Below are 17,160 nucleotides of genomic sequence, written 5' to 3' on the forward strand. Positions count from 1 at the left end.
CTCCTCTCACTACCTTCATTCCTTCACCTTCTACTGTTCATTTATACTGCTTATTTATTGCTTTCTTTCTCCAGTTATCCCATGACGTGCATAGTCTTCGCAACGCCTTTACTGTGCACTGTGCTCGCGGAGATCAAAGTACCCCGTAAACGCACACACAACGGACATTAACCCCTGCAAAAATATACAAAATATAAAAAATACACAACTTACCCATGTTTTACTGCAAAACCCTATTAAATTCTTATCTAAACACCCATGCAGCAACAGTAGCACTAAAAGTGTACTGTAACTCAAGTCGCCTTGAGCTCCCTCATTTACCCAGCATCGCCTCTCAAAAGCCTGTTTCTCCAATTTACCACTAATCTAGCTTTGATTAGGCGCTTTTCCTGCACGACAGGAGCATTTCTTGTATCTTCTGAGAGGCTGCAGGTTAACACTGAATCAGTTATAATTAAACGTATTTTAGCCTTTTTTAGTAGGCTTTAAATCGTTTTTAACACGAATTAACCCTAATACCCACATAGTCTCTCCTTATTAAGTTAATCCCTGAGACATGGTGCTCCTCCTTACATATTTTTTGTATATTGCATTCTGCAGGATAGGCATCAAGCCTAAGAGGCGGTCAAGTGCAAGTTTAGGCCAAGTTCAGTGCTTGTTTGACTTTAGTCTTTTGGTTAGACATCAAACTAAGCTTAAAATGCATTTAAAATACATTTTTCCTTGATGAATCGCCTCAAAGGCACGATTATGACGCGTGTCATAATCGTGACAGAGCGCGCTAGAATATGAAGAAGCTTGCTAATGAACAAGGGCCAAGGATCAGAGTAAAAACGGGTAAAAGTAAGTTATAAGTGGGCACAGAGGAGTGGAAAAACAAGACATTGTTATTTTTTTCAAGAGAGCTTTGAGAGCAATTATTAGGGATATATTAGAGAGAAAGTGTCTCCTTTTATCTTGGAGTTGAATAAAGCATCAGTAGAAATATTGTATCGACATAGTATCGGTAAAATATTAGGAATAATATTGGGAGAATAGAAGGATTTGTCAGAAATATAGTAAAAAACATAGTGGTTGCAGTAGAAAGGACAAAGATTATTATTTGTGACAAGGAAATTGATATTTGACAAGATAATTATATATTGGAGTGAATAGTGGAATCAATTTTGATAGAATTTGGTCCATAAATAAGGAAAATATAAGAAAATTTATTAAAGACTGAAAAAATTTTATTTGGAGGTGATTGAGGATATATATTGTATAATTGAGAAGATATATAGTTTGTAAAACATTCTAAGGTACATAAGGATATTGAAAGGTACTAGAAAATATCAAAAAATACAGTAGAGTATCAAAAAATAGAGAAATACCAAGAAGTATTAGAAAATATTGGGGAAAAGATGCTTGACAGACAAGCACTGGGAGAGTTTATTAAGCAGCCAGTTAAATGGGAGATGATTGTATATTTGGCAGAAAAAGCAAGCAAAGTGCTACAGTGTGTATCGGCAATAGATAGAAGAATAGGGGGAAGGTATAATGGAAATATGGGATATAAGAATTTTCCGACTCTAGAACACTTTATATCGAATCTTTGTGAGCAGTCAAATGTACAGGTGCCAACATTGATGTCGGTTCTTGTATATCTTGAAAGATTACGGTGTAAGCTTCCACGGGTGGCAAAAGGGATGATATGTACATGTCATCGTATTTTCCTTGCATCACTTATTTTGGCTGCAAAATATTTGAATGATTCATCACCAAAAAATAAGGTATGTGTAGAAAAATGGAGGGTATATATGTATTTATATGAATTAGCACTGGGCAAAATATACAAATAACCTTTTTTCATTAACGGAAGTGAACCTTATGGAGAAACAGCTTTTGACGCTTTTGGATTGGGATCTTTCGATTACTATACAAGACCTATATAAGGTTTTGGCGCCTTTTTTAACGCCTATAAAGCATACAATAATGGCCTGGCAAACGACTCGGTCGGAACAATATATGTCATCACCTTTACCTTACTTTATGTATTCTTCTACGGGTTGTACTCCACCGAAATCACCAATATGGACTAAAAGGTTATCATTAATGAGCTCTCCTGCTATGATGCCATCTCTTTCATCATCATCCACTGTTTCCAGTTTAGCAGAAAGTCCAGACGAGTCTTTTGCATCTGTCTCCAATATGCAGACCTCTTTGAAAAACTCCAGAAGACAGCTTTATTATCAATATTTAAAGGAGCAGGACTTTAATCCTTACAAAAGTTATATGTTGTCATCACCTACGTATTATTTGTGATATAAGAAAATATGGACTATATATTATAAAAATTTTATGAAAGAAATTTATTTTCTTGGTTTTTATATTTTTATCATTGAAATATTTAACGATTTGGAATAACTTATGATATACAAACTTGATGTTTTTATTTTGGAGATTGATTTTGGTTAACGGTAGTTTTTTATATTAACTTGAAGATGTTATGAATTATATATGTATACATTTATCTATTCATTATATTTTAATTGATGTTTATTAGTTGTACGGTATTAAAAAATTCTTTGGTTTTTTTTAAATGGTTTAAAAAATTTTCTTAGAATTAAAAAAATTAAAGTTATTGTTAAAATAATTTCTAAAATAAATTTTTAATACATTCTTGAAGTATGCTGTTTCGTAATCTTATCTACGTCAATCTACATCTACAGAAAAGTCATTTTAGATCTCACTAAATTTTTAGCTTAATTCCTTATGAAAATTTTCATTGAAAATTTTCAATTAACCTTAACTTTTATTTTGAAAATTTTTAGCTCAAAAATTAGCATTATTTTTTATTTATCTTTTTAAAATTATTTTTTACAATTTCCAAATTCCTTTATACAATAATTTCAAAACGTATACAATAATATTACTTAATACACTTTTAATATAACCAACACCATCCCATGATCCATATAATCTATCTAAAAGCTTGAAAATATTTTATCTTAAACATTGCTCTATATTAAAAAACACTTCATTTTAAAGTATTCTATTTCACCTCTTTTACTATTTTTATCAATAAAATATATCTTCTATCGATTTTATATTTAAACCCGTTTCAAATTTTATATTATTTCTACACCTTTACAAACATATATTATCTACTTAACTACACTACCGTGCTTAAACTAATTCTTGTATTTCTTTATTTATTCCTTAGTCAAACCATTTATTTTAAAACGCTTGCTAATAAAATACAACACCCGTCTTCCCTACACTACCGGCTTAAACATTAATTTTAATCTTATAATTCTTTATTCATTTTTATTTATTACTTTCAAAATATTTTTTTTTCTGAAATTTCAGAAACTTCAAAAATACATAATCAATATCAAACATATTTATTTTCCAAAATATTCATTTTTTACTTAAATACATCTTTTAAACCTGTAAATACCACTAAATTTAGGTAATATTGTATACCTAACTCTATTATACCTAACCCTAATTCAAAGAATTGGGTAGAGGATTGGAGAGAAAAGGTAATCGGTATCGATGAATACATAAGCATTGAATGATAAGAAAAAAGACAAAAGAGAGAGTTTTTTGTAGTGTTTTGGAGAAAGAAACAGAAGAATAAGCTCTTTATTAGAGCAAGAATCTTTGTTATCTTATATATTATCTGAAAGGTAAAAAAAAAACGAAAAAAAACGGATTATTAAGTAAACAGAGTTATAAACAAACATTGAGTTTATTAAGATATTGTAGAACAGAAAAAGAAAATGGATGAAAAGACAGAATATGTTGTTAGAAAAGACACGGTGTATTATAATTATGTTAGCAGCTTTGAAGAATTAGACAAGCCGTTGAAAGATCTGGAAAAAGGAACAGAAGGAGTATGTTCATTAGAAGAAGATGAAGAAGATGAAGATATTAATGCATTAATTGATGAGCTTGATTCTCAAGATGGTGACCAGGAAGATAATATGGAAGATACATGTCCTCAATCGCATCGAGCGGTTCCCGAAGAGCTATTAGCAACAGATACACGGATTGGCTTAACAAGCCAAGAAGTAATTAATAGAAGAAAGAAATATGGGCACAACAAGATGAAGGAAGAAAAAGAAAACATGGTTGTTAAATTTTTGATGTATTTTGTTGGACCCGTTCAGTTTGTGATGGAAGCAGCAGCTATTCTTGCAGCAGGTCTTCAGGATTGGGTAGATTTTGGTGTGATATGTGCATTGCTTCTTTTAAACGCTATTGTTGGATTCGTTCAGGAATTTCAAGCAGGGTCAATTGTTGATGAACTTAAGAAAACCCTTGCTTTGAAAGCAACTGTTCTCCGGGATGGACGACTTGTTGACATTGAAGCTTCTGAAGTTGTCCCTGGGGATATTCTGCAGCTCGAAGAAGGGTCTATCGTTCCAGCAGATGGCCGTATTGTTACAGAAGAGGCATATCTTCAAGTCGACCAGTCTGCTATAACAGGCGAGTCTTTGGCGGTAGAAAAACGTAAGGGTGATAGTATTTATTCATCATCTACGGTTAAACGTGGTGAAACATTTATGATTGTTACTGCTACAGGTGATGCAACGTTTGTGGGACATGCAGCTTCTCTTGTTAATAAAGCATCGTGTGGAACAGGTCATTTTACAGATGTTCTTAATCGTATCGGTACTATTCTTCTCGTGCTGGTTGTTTTTACCCTCCTTGTTGTTTATATATCAGCTTTCTATCGGTCGACAAATACTATTACAATTTTAAAATTTACTTTGGCTATTACTATAATTGGTGTGCCGGTTGGTCTTCCCGCTGTTGTTACTACTACTATGGCTGTTGGTGCTGCATATCTTGCAAAAAAGAAGGCTATTGTCCAAAGACTTTCTGCTATAGAGTCTCTTGCTGGTGTCGAAATTCTATGCTCTGATAAAACGGGTACTTTAACAAAAAATAACCTTTCTCTTGCAGAACCATATACTGTCGATGGAATTTCTTGTGATGAGCTTATGCTAACTGCTTGCCTAGCAGCTTCGCGTAAAAAGAAGGGTCTTGATGCTATCGATAAAGCTTTCCTTAAAGCACTTCGGAATTATCCCGCTGCAAGATCAGCACTTTCTAAATATCGTGTTATTAAATTCTATCCTTTTGATCCTGTTAGCAAAAAGGTTACTGCTATTGTCGAATCACCTTCTGGTGAAAAAATTGTATGTGTAAAAGGTGCACCTCTTTTTGTTCTTAGGACTGTTGAAGATGATCATCCTGTTTCCGAAGATATTCAAAATGCTTATAAGGATAAAGTTGCTGAGTTTGCATCTCGTGGGTATAGATCTCTTGGTATTGCTCGTAGAATTGGTAATTCTAATTGGGAAATTTTGGGTATTATGCCTTGTTCTGATCCACCGCGTTGTGATACTGCACGTACTATCAGTGAAGCCATTCGTCTTGGTCTTCGTATCAAAATGTTAACAGGAGACGCTGTTGGCATTGCAAAAGAAACTGCTCGTCAACTTGGCATGGGTACTAATGTTTATAATGCTGAACGCCTTGGTCTTGGCGGTGGAGGCGATATGCCTGGGTCTGAAGTATATGATTTTGTTGAAGCAGCGGATGGTTTTGCTGAAGTATTTCCACAACATAAATACAATGTTGTTGAAATCTTGCAACAACGTGGATATCTTGTTGCTATGACCGGTGACGGCGTTAATGATGCACCTTCTCTTAAAAAGGCAGATACTGGTATTGCTGTTCAAGGAGCTTCTGATGCAGCACGTTCTGCTGCTGATATTGTCTTTTTGGCTCCTGGTCTTTCTGCAATTATCGATGCATTGAAGACGTCTAGACAGATTTTCCATCGAATGTACGCATATGTTGTTTACCGTATTGCTTTATCTCTTCATCTGGAAATTTTCTTGGGTCTATGGATTGTTATTTTTAACCATCTTATGATTCTAGAACTGGTTGTCTTTATTGCTATTTTTGCTGATATTGCTACCTTGGCTATTGCATATGATAATGCACCATACTCATTATTCCCTACTAAATGGAATTTGCCTAAGCTTTGGGGTCTTTCACTTCTTCTTGGTGTTGCTTTAGCTATTGGATCATGGATTGCCGTAACTACGATATACGTTAATGACAATGCTTATGGTATTGTTCAAAAGTATGGCAACATAGACTCTGTTATGTTTCTTGAAATTTCGCTCACTGAAAATTGGCTTATTTTTATTACACGTGCTAATGGTCCATTTTGGTCATCATTACCGTCATGGCAATTATTCGGTGCAGTATTTCTTGTTGACGTCATTGCTACATTATTTTGTATCTTTGGCTGGTTTACTGGAACTAAAGAACATGGTCTTGAGCCTACTTCTGTAATTACTGTTGTTCGTGTTTGGCTTTTTTCATTTGGAGTATTCTGTATTATGGCTGGTATCTATTATTTACTTTCTGATTCTGTAGCATTTGACAATATTATGCACGGAAAAAGTGTTAAAAAGAACACAAAGCAACGCTCTTTAGAAGATTTTGTTGTTGCTTTACAAAGAATGTCAACAAAGCATGAAAAAGGCGAATAGTAAATAATTATATGTAATTTTAAGGATTTATCCTATTATTTGCTTTTAAAGTATAGGATAATATATATCTGCATAAAAAATAAGTAATGTCTAGAATTCATCATTATATTCTCTTTGTTTAAATTTTTAATGTTTTTTTTTTTTTTTTTAAATTTAATACTTTGTATCATATATTTTTACTGGATAAACAAGTTCCAAACCTTTATCATGAAGTGTATTTCTTCAAATATTTAGTAACTTCAATTTTTTTACATATTTTAGTCAAGTTAGTATAATAATGAATCTCACTAATTATATATTATAATCGACTTAAAAAATAAGTTGAGATTACCTTTAATATTAATAATATATGATGATGACTTTTTACTTGAAATTTTAATAAATATCAATTTCAAAAACAAAAAATAATAATTATATTGTATTTTAATCTAACTTTAATATAATTGTCAAAAATAACAATCAAGCATAGAAACTACAATATAACTAACAAAAATATGAATTATAAATTTTAAAATCATTAACATATTGAATATTTCTATTTTACAGAATCTATATATAAAGAAAAATATCTTTATAACACTGAGCCATATCTAAAATTAATTAGAATATTTAAAAATTATTAAAATTATATTTAAATATAAAACTACGACTATTTTTGTCTGGTCGTATATTCATAATTTACATACCCAAATGCAGTTTTAATGGGTTTAACATAATACTATATTGTTTTTCAGAAAAAAAATAAAATAAAATAAATAAAATAACCTCTTCAAAATTAGATTTGACAACATCTTCTTGATCAACAGGAACACCTTCCATTTTCATCCTTAATGTAGTTCCAGTCATTCCCTGATCAAATATTAAAATTAGTTTAGCGTAATGACCTATTAATTAGCTTTATTCTAAACTAATATGAAAAACCTCACCTTCTGGCCAAGTTCCCAATCTCCATAACTGAGTGATTTCTTTTGGTTCAATCAATTTTAAAAATTCACCTTGAACATTTCCTCCAAAAAGAGAAAATTTACCTCCAACTTTAGGATCAATATGTGGTGACGAACGTGTCCATGTTTTTACACGAGAAAAATCTATAAAAGTATTATACAGCTCAGAAACAGGAGCTTGAAAATCAATATTATCAGAGATCAATACAGTATTGATAATTGAATGATTTCCTATTCTTGAAGCCGATTCAGTCCCATAAACAGCTTTAGTAGTATTTACACCATTCCTAGAAACACTATGATCTACAATGGGCTCAGATGGCTTTGGTGTAACACCTTTGTCGACAGATAAAAGAACATCTTTCCCATGAGCTGATTTGTTATTAAAAAGCAATACAAAAACAAATACAATATATACTTTCTATAAGAACTTCCCCAAGAAGTGACAACCGCTCTTCGATCTGCGGAACAAGCTCAGATTTGATAAATTCTTTGATAATTTGATTTTCTTTTGTTTCAGAAAACACCTCTATTTCAAACACATATTGATCAGTATCATAAGCAACTTCTGGGATCGTTATAGATCCAGAAACATCTGTGCCATCTACTAATCTCCCTGATAAATATAAGATACCACAATTTACATAGAAAAATCCATAAAACCATTAAATTCAAGAACAATTTTCAAATCATAAATAGTAATAATCTTTCCTTTCCTCATAGAAACATCTACATCGCCAGTACAATCCGTTAACTTTGTAATTGATGCAAAAATACCGTTTTTTTCCGCTGAAACAATCAATTCTTTTGCAAAATATGATTTTGTCCATGGACGACAATCTTTACTCGTCCAGTGCCTATAAAAATATAAAATAATCAGTAATTTTAATAAAAATAACCAAAAAACATTCACCAATTTCCAGGATTACGAGATGTTGCAGACATCTTAAATTTTTGATTTTTTTGTAGTTAAAGATCTCTGATAAATCTCCGGAAAAAATCTATTTCGAAATTTCGAGACGTCTAAAAACTGTTAGAAGAGATAAAAACAGGTGAAATACAATATAGATATATGGAAAATAAGAAAGTTTTTTTTTAATTTTTTTTTCATATTTTTTGCATTTTTTGAATTTGGTAGATATTAATTATATATTTAAAGAAAATATAAATGTTTCATTTCTACAAATTATAGATATTTTGATTATTTTTTATATTTTAGTATATTATTTAGTTTTCAATGAATATTATCTATATTTTATATAGAGTCATGTGGAATAAGATAAAAGCAAAGGACGGATTAACATGATTAATGTAAAAAATAAGAAAATAAAACGATGATCTATGCAATATTATCTAATACGTATTTTTTTGAATATATTTTTAGATTAAAAATAATAAAGTTCTCTGGAAACAAAAACTTTTATATTTTATTAATGATAAGATCAAGTGGATAATGAAAATAATAAGATTTAATAAAATTAAAAAAACTCCATTTTGTTTATATTGGTTTAACTTGTTTTTAAAGTAACAATGACGAAATATAGTAAAAAATTCAACTTTTAAAGTTATTAAAAAGATCGATTTTACTTTTTACAAGACTCAAAAATACGAAAAATATAATTGATTAAATCACTGCAAATAATAACATAATGAATAAAAAACCAGCCAAAACATCTAAAACAATAATATTTCTTTCAAAATATACATTTAACATGTGAATCAAAATCATCTAAACAAATTGTATATACAAAAATACATTTTATCCAAAAGGTATACATTTTCTTAACTTATTTTTTTAAAAAAAGTCAAGTCTTATGCCCCTAAGATATCCTCTGGAACACTTTTAGCCGTAAAAAACAAACCATCATCATCTTCTAGACTTCGTCCACCATGATATTAATAAATTCCTGCTCATTAACTGCTTGAAGCGTTAGTTCTGCCACAAAAAGAAAAATAAACCCACTTTCACCGTCCTGATCAAGATCAAACTCATCAATCATTGCTATCAGCTCCTGATCATCAATATTCTCACCCAATTCTTTTGCAATGCGACGGAGGTTACGGATATTGATTTTCCCCGTCTGTTCATCAGCAAACAAGGCATATGCACGCTTGATTTCGTCAAGTGGATCCCGCTCAAGAATCTTCTCCGCCACTACACACATATCGTCACCAGTCATCAAGTATACACCGGACTCCCTACTCACACGCGCAAAATCCTCATACACAATCACTCCACGCCCATTCTTCCCGTTTTCCCTCAAAATATCCAATACTTCTCCCTTCTCCGCCTCAAATCCAAGAGCACGCATTGCAATCTATTCCCATTAGAAATTCCCTCCAAAAACACTCCTACCTTCAATCCATGGTAATCAATGACTCCATCCTTGTCTGAATCAAACAGTTCAAACGCTTCTTTGATCTCATGCCGTTGTTCTTCCGTAATTTCTGTCCGCATCTGAGATCCTCGTACAGTCGGCGAATCACCGTGCAATCGCCGCCGCTGTTTCGCTGAAAACATCTCTCATGCAGATTTTTCAATTAAATACACAGAAATACTCCTTAAGACGCCTTTTTATCCCTTTTTCTCCTTCAAAAACACCACTAAATCCCCTATTTTTCCTGCACTGTTCTCTCGTTCTTTTTTTTTGACGTTAAAATCTCTACGTTGAAATCTCCCGTACGACCTCTTTGCCACCTTATTTCCACAGCCAATCTTTCGGCAAATCTTAATAACATAAAATTCTTATTTGATAGAGCCAAACTGCTGCTAATAAATACAAATACACATCAGAACATTGTCTGCTGTAAAAATACAGCAAATACTTATCGGTCCTGCCCCTCTAAGCCCTCGAGATTTCAAGTAAATACATGCAACCCAGGTGCAGCGGCACAAATACATACTGAATACTCCAAAAAAGCAGGAAACATATAGATACACAGCGATTCAGCAGAAACACTGCAGAACCACCTTGAACAGCGGTTGCTTTGGATAGACATAGTGTGTTTCCATGGAAACACAGCGCATCGTATCAGCAGACTGCCTAGCAAACGCAGCGTCTATCAAATTGTACTAGACAGACTTGCACGTTTGCAAGTGCCAGTTTAACACTGTCGCCATACAGCCAGCCAATATATACAGTGTACTGTGTACAGTATAAATATACAATATACAGTATATATAATATATACAATATATACAATATGAATATATACAATATGAATATATATGCAAATACAATAACCCCGATTAGGGCTAAACACAGTTTAACCCTAATTCATATAGGGTTAGGGCTAGGGAGAGCAAAATTAAACAGCGACAATGGAGAAACAGAAATAAAAGAAGAAAAAAGAATAAAAAAAGAGACAAAAAACCAAAAAATACGAAATATATTCGCTGCAAAACACAGAATTGAAGAAAGCATAAGCTTTAAACACAAAATTTGCAGCAAAACGTGGCTTCAAAAACATGTTTGGTCAAAATACAAACACGTTTGGGCGATTTGGACAGCAGAATTTGGGAGCACAGACACCACAACAGGGATCAACGGGAACAGGAGGGCTGTTTGGAGCAAACACAGGAGTTTTGGGGGGATCTGGTGAGTAGGAGAGCATATATGCGGGGGACAGGCTAAAAGATATTTTTTTGGCGTATTGACATGCATATATGCGTGTTTTTGAAGAAAAAAAGCTAATCAAAGGGAAGGATTTGGGCAGACAAGCAGTTTTGGGAGTGGAAATTCAGTATTCGGGCAAGGAACACAGCAAACATCTACACCGGGATTTAGTAGGATAAAAATATACGTTTAACACGGCTAATTGCGATGTACACAGGCTTTGGAGGGAATAAAGATACTTCAGGATTTGGGTCTCAGACGACAAATGCGTTTTCAGCACAAAAGTATGCATTTGGCGTGTAAAGAAGGCACTTAATGTTGGGTAGTCTAAGTACACCGTCTAGAGGCGGGATTTTTGGGCAAAGCAGCACGCCTACGACCTTTGGGAATACAAATACGACATCTGTTTTTGGGAGTTCCTATGGAACAAATACGTTTGGTGGAATGCTGAATTCTCGGATGCCTACACAAGGAACCAGTAATCCTCCGTACCAGGTGACACAGGAAAAAGAAGCATCTACGGGAGGGATGCAGCATTTTCAGTCAATTACGTGCATGCCAGCCTATCAGGCAGCGTCATTCGAGGTTTGGGGGACATGTGGAAGAGTTTTAAAAAATTGACAATAAATGTATCTATAGGAGCTAAGGTTGCAAGATTATGCACAAAACAGACGGTATGGGCAGCAGCAGGGGTTATTTGGATCCTTTGGTTCGGGGCAGACTACAGGGAATATCTTTGGATCGGGAAATCAAGGGTTTGCATCACAGCCTTTCGGTATTTTTGTTTTATCAAAGTGATTTTTTTTATTCATAAAGGATAGGGACGTCCTCTGGGATGAATATGTTTGGGGGAACGCAAAACACGGTTAGTCCGTTTGGACAATCACAGCAAAACCAACAAAAGCCCTTTGGTTTTGGGACATCGAATACCTTTGATGCAAATAAAAATCAAACAGGAGCATTTTCTTTCGGGAATTCCGTGAATTCGACACAATCGGCATTTGGATCATCTTCTACGAATCTTTTTAGGACAGGCTTTGGTAATACTCAAAATCAGGATAATAAAACATCTTTCGGGACAACTGGTATAGGCTTTGGCCAAAATTCAACCAATACGTTCGGTTCGGGTTTTGGTACGACTAATACCGGAACCAGCATTTTCGGTTCTACTCAGCAACAATCTACACCATCACCATTTGGCCAAACATCAACATCACAAAACACTACTTTTACTTTTGGAGGAAATACAAATACAACCGGCAGCGAGAATACAAGTACAACACTTTTCGGGAATCAAACACAACAGTCCGTAACACCGTTTGGTCAACCACAGACCCAAAGTACTACATTTGGCTTTGGAGCACCCAATACTACTACAAATACCACAACTCCTAATGCTACAAATAGTATTGGTTTTTCTTTTGGACAGCAAGATAATCAGCAAAACAAACCTACATTATCATTTTCATCTAATTTATTTGGGCAAAACAATCAAACACAAACGCAAAATAAACCATCTTTTAGTTTTGGAAATACAACAGGGTTCGGGCAATCAACAACGAATACTAGTCTATTTGGGACTAACAATTTGAATACCAGTTCGTCTACTGGGCTTTTTGGGTCAAATGTAGCATCTGGTTCCAACACCGGTACCGGTTTTTTTACTAATCAACAATCCACTGGAGATTTGTTAGGGGCAAAATCTTCTACAAATACTTCTACAAACTTGTTTGGAAACAGTTCTACTTTACAATCGAATACCAATACAACTGGAGGCCTTTTTGGAAATATTGCGGGACAATCTTTAATCAAAAATACTACCCAGCCGTTAGAAAATAGCTTATTTGGAAATAGTCAACAACAACAGTCTCTTTTACAAGCGTCTATTGATAAAAATCCTTTCGGAAACAACCCATTGTTTCAAAGTACGAATATCAATTTTCCAACAAATTCACCTGGGCCTATTGCAACACCCCTTGTAACAAATTCGCATAAAAAAAAACCGGCCATGTTACCACATCTTAAACTAACTCCTGGGTCCTCATCGTCAAAAAATTTTCAAAATTTTAAAAGTCCTTCAAGTATTAACTCACCGACAATTATTTCTGCAACAAACCATTCGTTGTACTTGTTTGATAATTTGAACGATGAAACTATGCTTAACATTAATGCATTTTTCCCGAGATCTAACATTAAAAAACTTGTAATCGATCGTAAACCATCACAAACAAATATCTTAACAGGTGGTGCAGATCTTGGAAGTTTCGAAAAGAATTTCCCGAAGGATACAAATCATGACAAACAAAATCATGATCACTCTTCAGTGGAACATGAAAATCCAGCAACTGAGAATAATTTTGCCCAAGAATCGCCTAACTTAATAAATACTAAACATCAAAATAATGCCAAAACAGATACCACTTTGGACCTTTTACAATATGATTTAACAGAAGATGATAAAAAGGAAAGTAATAATATGTCTTACTGGACATCCCCTTCAATATCAAAATTACTAGATTATACGTCGGATGAATTAAAACATGTAAAGAATTTCAAAGTTGGACGTAAGGGTTTTGGCCAAATTAGTTTTCAATCACCGGTTGATTTAACAGCTTTTGCTGCCTTAGAGGATATTCCAGGGACTATTATCATTTTTGACGAGAAAGTGTGTACAGTATATCCCGATGAATCTCTTAAACCTCCACTAGGATGTGGAATTAATGTTCCAGCAATAATAACCCTTGAACGTTGCTGGCCGTATAGCAAAGAAAAGCGTGAACCAATAACAGATCCAAATCATCCAAGATTCCAGCAGCATCTAGATAGACTTAAGCGTATGAAAGAAACGGAATTTATTGACTATATCGCAGATACAGGTGCATGGGTGTTTAAAGTAAATCATTTTAGCAGATGGGGATTGCTTGATGATGATGATGATGATTCTGATAATGAAAAAGTCGAAGAAAACCAAAACGAATTATTAAAATCTCAAGAAATTAAAGCTCAATATACGGAAATCCCTTTCCCTCCAAGAGTATTATCTTTGCGTAAAGAGGGATCGAAACCGCCGACTAAACATGTTTATGTCGAGTATAAGAAAAAAGAATTAACGCCTAATTATGCATTGTCATCTAATGATACATCGTTCGGGGAGAACACAGACATAAGCGAAGAATTTCTTAGCGCAAACAATTCATTTGATTTTCATTATCCAGCATCGAAAATCCCAGGCTCATTTACGCCTGAAAATTCGTCAGAAATTACAAATAACTTTACATCAAATAACAGTATTGAAACTGATATATGCGAAGAAACAGAATCAGGTGGTTATTTATCTTTCGATGACCCTGACACCTATGTTAATTTACACGATATAAATGATATGAGTGATATGAATGATATAAATAATATAAGCGATATAAATGATTCAAGTAATATGAATGATGTGAATGATATAAACGATATAAATGATATATCCAATACATATAGTATTAATGATAAAAATAGTGACTTAGAATTATGTTTCGAAGATGACTTAAAAGAAGTAAAAACTGTATCTTTTAAAAGACAAAGTGATTTGCATAAAGAGTTTCATGAAAATTCATTGTTATCACCAAAATCTCTATTTTCAAGGAACATTAAAACTTGGCCAGATTTTTTAAATCTTTCAGTCGAAAGGTTTAATTTGCTAAATACACCTCAAAATTATGTTAAAAATGATCAAAATTTTTCTGACTTACAGTTTGACACTGTTTTTGATAATTTCAAAATAATAAAAAAATATGAATTACAAGATTTAGATAGAGATTTGTATGATATGCAGCAAGATTCTTATTCACCGGTATATATAGTTTATAAGAAACAATTTTCTGAAAAAAATTTAGGCTTGTATACCGGAATCAAACTCAGTTATTGAAATTCCCGCAAAAACACATTGGGGATTAAATAATGTTCTTATTATTCCTCTTAATAAGAACAGTAATCAACCAAAAATTTTGTTAAAGAAAATAGATAATCAAAAATCAGTAAATATAATCATTCTAATGATTACATTAATTAGTAAATAGACTTTGGATAATATCGAATCAGCTTTGAAAGTGCAATTAGAACATACGAATATTCAAATAAACAAATACGGATGTCCTGAAGCAAATCCTAGTTCTACACTTACTTCAAAATTATTCGTACCTTCTTTTAATGATTATGAAGCGAATGTATTACAACTGTGTGAAATCCTTTTTGACGAACCTATTATTCATTCTCATAACTTGCACTCTGAACTTCAAAGAATGCAAATCCTTAGAATGCAAAGAAAAGAGAATCTTTCAAACTGGTTAAAAAATATTGTTACTACAAGTGTTGAAAACGATCTTAATAAAACAATTGACTCATCTTCAAGAATGTTTTTATTATTAACAGGTTATCAAATAGAAGAATGCTGTATAGAAGCATTAAAAAACAGAGATTTTTGTCTTGCTAATCTTATTCCTCTTATTGGTGGGGATGAACTTATTCGAGAAGATTGTCGAAAACAAATTACTGATTGGAGAGAGTCAAATTCTCTTCCTTCTATTGGTAAATATTATCGTATAATGTATGAGTTAATGTCCGGCAATACAGAGACATCGTATGGCACTGGATCTAAAGGTTCGGAAGAATATGCGCCTACTATACATATATCTGAAGGATTGGATTGGAAACGAGCATTCGGATTAAAGTTGTGGTATGAACTAACAGATGAAATGCCGATAGAAACAGCAGTTTTAAGCTTTCAAAAAGCTTTTAGTGAGGATTCTACTATATCATCTCCAAAAATACCTCATACCGGAAGTGCAGATAATTTGCATATAGAGTTTGATGTATTATATCATTTATTATTGTTATTCACTGAAGAAGATTATCCTTTGGAGAACGTTGTCGATTCTCTTACTTTAAATAGTCCTTTTAATTTTGAAATCCCATGGCTATTATATATTATTTTATCACGTGCATACGGCGTTCGTCATTTTCAAGATTATGGTACTAATTTTTACAATAAGGATTTAACAGATAGCAAAATCAGTATTCTTGGCGATCAACTAACTTTAGATTTTGCGTCACAATTAGAATCAAATGGTTTATGGTACTGGGCAGTTTTCGTTTTGCTACATTTACAGCATACTCATATGTAATACTTTAATATTAAATTATTTTTTTAACTTTTATCTAGTAGAGAAAAGTCAATTCGTGATATTTTGGCACGAAACATAACTGAATATTGCAATGATGAAAGGAAGAAAGAATTAGATATATTTTTAATACAAGACTTAAAAATCCCCAAAATTTGGATTTTAGAAGCTTGTGTAAGTAATATTTAGATTTTTATTACTAAATATTGATTATTTAAGGCTCTTTATTCTAGATATATGAATTATTACCAAACGGAAGAAGAATATCTTCTTGATGCTCATCTATGGAATGAAGCACATAAAACTCTTTTAGCATTTATAGCTCCTCAAGCAGTAATATATTCTGAACTCGATGTTTTATATTCTTTCCTTAAACGCTTTCAGAATACAAATGCAGTTTCTACATGGAAAACCGGCGGACAAGTATTTTTTTCAATCCTTGGTAATTAAATTAATCTTTTTAGGTTTATTTAGATTATATAGAACTTGTGAAACTTAGTGAGAAGTTGACATCACCTCTCATTAAAGATCAAAATCCCGAAGTAACACAAACTCATAAAGATATTATTATGAGGCTTTTACGAACGTTGCCTGTAATGGATACAAAGCTCTTTGAACAATCTGTGGCAATGAAAATTATGTCAAGCTTTTTCTCTTCTTTTATAATTTCGAACAACATTGTGGTAATGATAGGTTTATTCTAAAACATTCTTTAAAAAATATTTAGACAAATGAACATACTCGAGTTTTACAAATGAATTTAACGGAGGATGAATATTTTAATAAGGTGAAGCAGTTATCACTAACATATTATAAATATATAAACTCCACTGTTTAATATACATTTATTCTGCATGGGTAAATACCGAAT

The 17,160-nt window shown here is 32.8% G+C and overlaps 5 protein-coding genes across 5 annotated transcripts; 3 read left to right on the top strand and 2 right to left on the bottom strand.

The window, feature by feature from the left end:
• Nucleotides 1-788: 788 nt before the first annotated feature.
• T551_02685 (uncharacterized protein) lies at nucleotides 789-2,301 on the top strand (the record flags this gene model as incomplete). Its single annotated transcript, XM_018374948.1, has 3 exons — nucleotides 789-827; nucleotides 1,326-1,769; nucleotides 1,816-2,301. 3 exons carry the CDS (start codon nucleotides 789-791, stop codon nucleotides 2,299-2,301), a joined length of 969 nt encoding a protein of 322 aa, XP_018228828.1.
• Nucleotides 2,302-3,764: 1,463 nt separating this feature from the next.
• T551_02686 (plasma membrane ATPase) lies at nucleotides 3,765-6,560 on the top strand (the record flags this gene model as incomplete). Its single annotated transcript, XM_018374949.1, has 1 exon — nucleotides 3,765-6,560. One exon carries the CDS (start codon nucleotides 3,765-3,767, stop codon nucleotides 6,558-6,560), a length of 2,796 nt encoding a protein of 931 aa, XP_018228829.1.
• Nucleotides 6,561-6,713: 153 nt separating this feature from the next.
• On the bottom strand, nucleotides 6,714-8,449 carry T551_02687 (uncharacterized protein; the record flags this gene model as incomplete). The annotated part of the gene is made up of 7 exons (XM_018374950.1): nucleotides 6,714-6,780; nucleotides 7,247-7,278; nucleotides 7,326-7,444; nucleotides 7,487-7,876; nucleotides 7,923-8,120; nucleotides 8,168-8,361; nucleotides 8,418-8,449. The coding sequence occupies 7 exons, from the start codon at nucleotides 8,447-8,449 to the stop codon at nucleotides 6,714-6,716; spliced, it is 1,032 nt and encodes a 343-aa protein (XP_018228830.1).
• Nucleotides 8,450-9,312: 863 nt separating this feature from the next.
• T551_02688 (centrin) lies at nucleotides 9,313-10,025 on the bottom strand (the record flags this gene model as incomplete). The annotated part of the gene is made up of 4 exons (XM_018374951.1): nucleotides 9,313-9,422; nucleotides 9,468-9,659; nucleotides 9,708-9,822; nucleotides 9,861-10,025. 4 exons carry the CDS (start codon nucleotides 10,023-10,025, stop codon nucleotides 9,379-9,381), a joined length of 516 nt encoding a protein of 171 aa, XP_018228831.1. The 3' UTR covers nucleotides 9,313-9,378.
• A 948-nt stretch (nucleotides 10,026-10,973) lies between these two features.
• T551_02689 (uncharacterized protein) lies at nucleotides 10,974-17,127 on the top strand (the record flags this gene model as incomplete). The annotated part of the gene is made up of 12 exons (XM_018374952.1): nucleotides 10,974-11,103; nucleotides 11,196-11,291; nucleotides 11,339-11,405; nucleotides 11,448-11,706; nucleotides 11,761-11,896; nucleotides 11,943-14,962; nucleotides 15,006-15,146; nucleotides 15,189-16,288; nucleotides 16,331-16,463; nucleotides 16,509-16,712; nucleotides 16,754-16,972; nucleotides 17,017-17,127. The coding sequence occupies 12 exons, from the start codon at nucleotides 10,974-10,976 to the stop codon at nucleotides 17,125-17,127; spliced, it is 5,616 nt and encodes a 1,871-aa protein (XP_018228832.1).
• Nucleotides 17,128-17,160: the final 33 nt, after the last annotated feature.

Source organism: Pneumocystis jirovecii (assembly GCF_001477535.1).
Source record: "Pneumocystis jirovecii RU7 chromosome Unknown supercont1.12, whole genome shotgun sequence".
NCBI lineage: Eukaryota > Fungi > Ascomycota > Pneumocystomycetes > Pneumocystales > Pneumocystaceae > Pneumocystis > Pneumocystis jirovecii.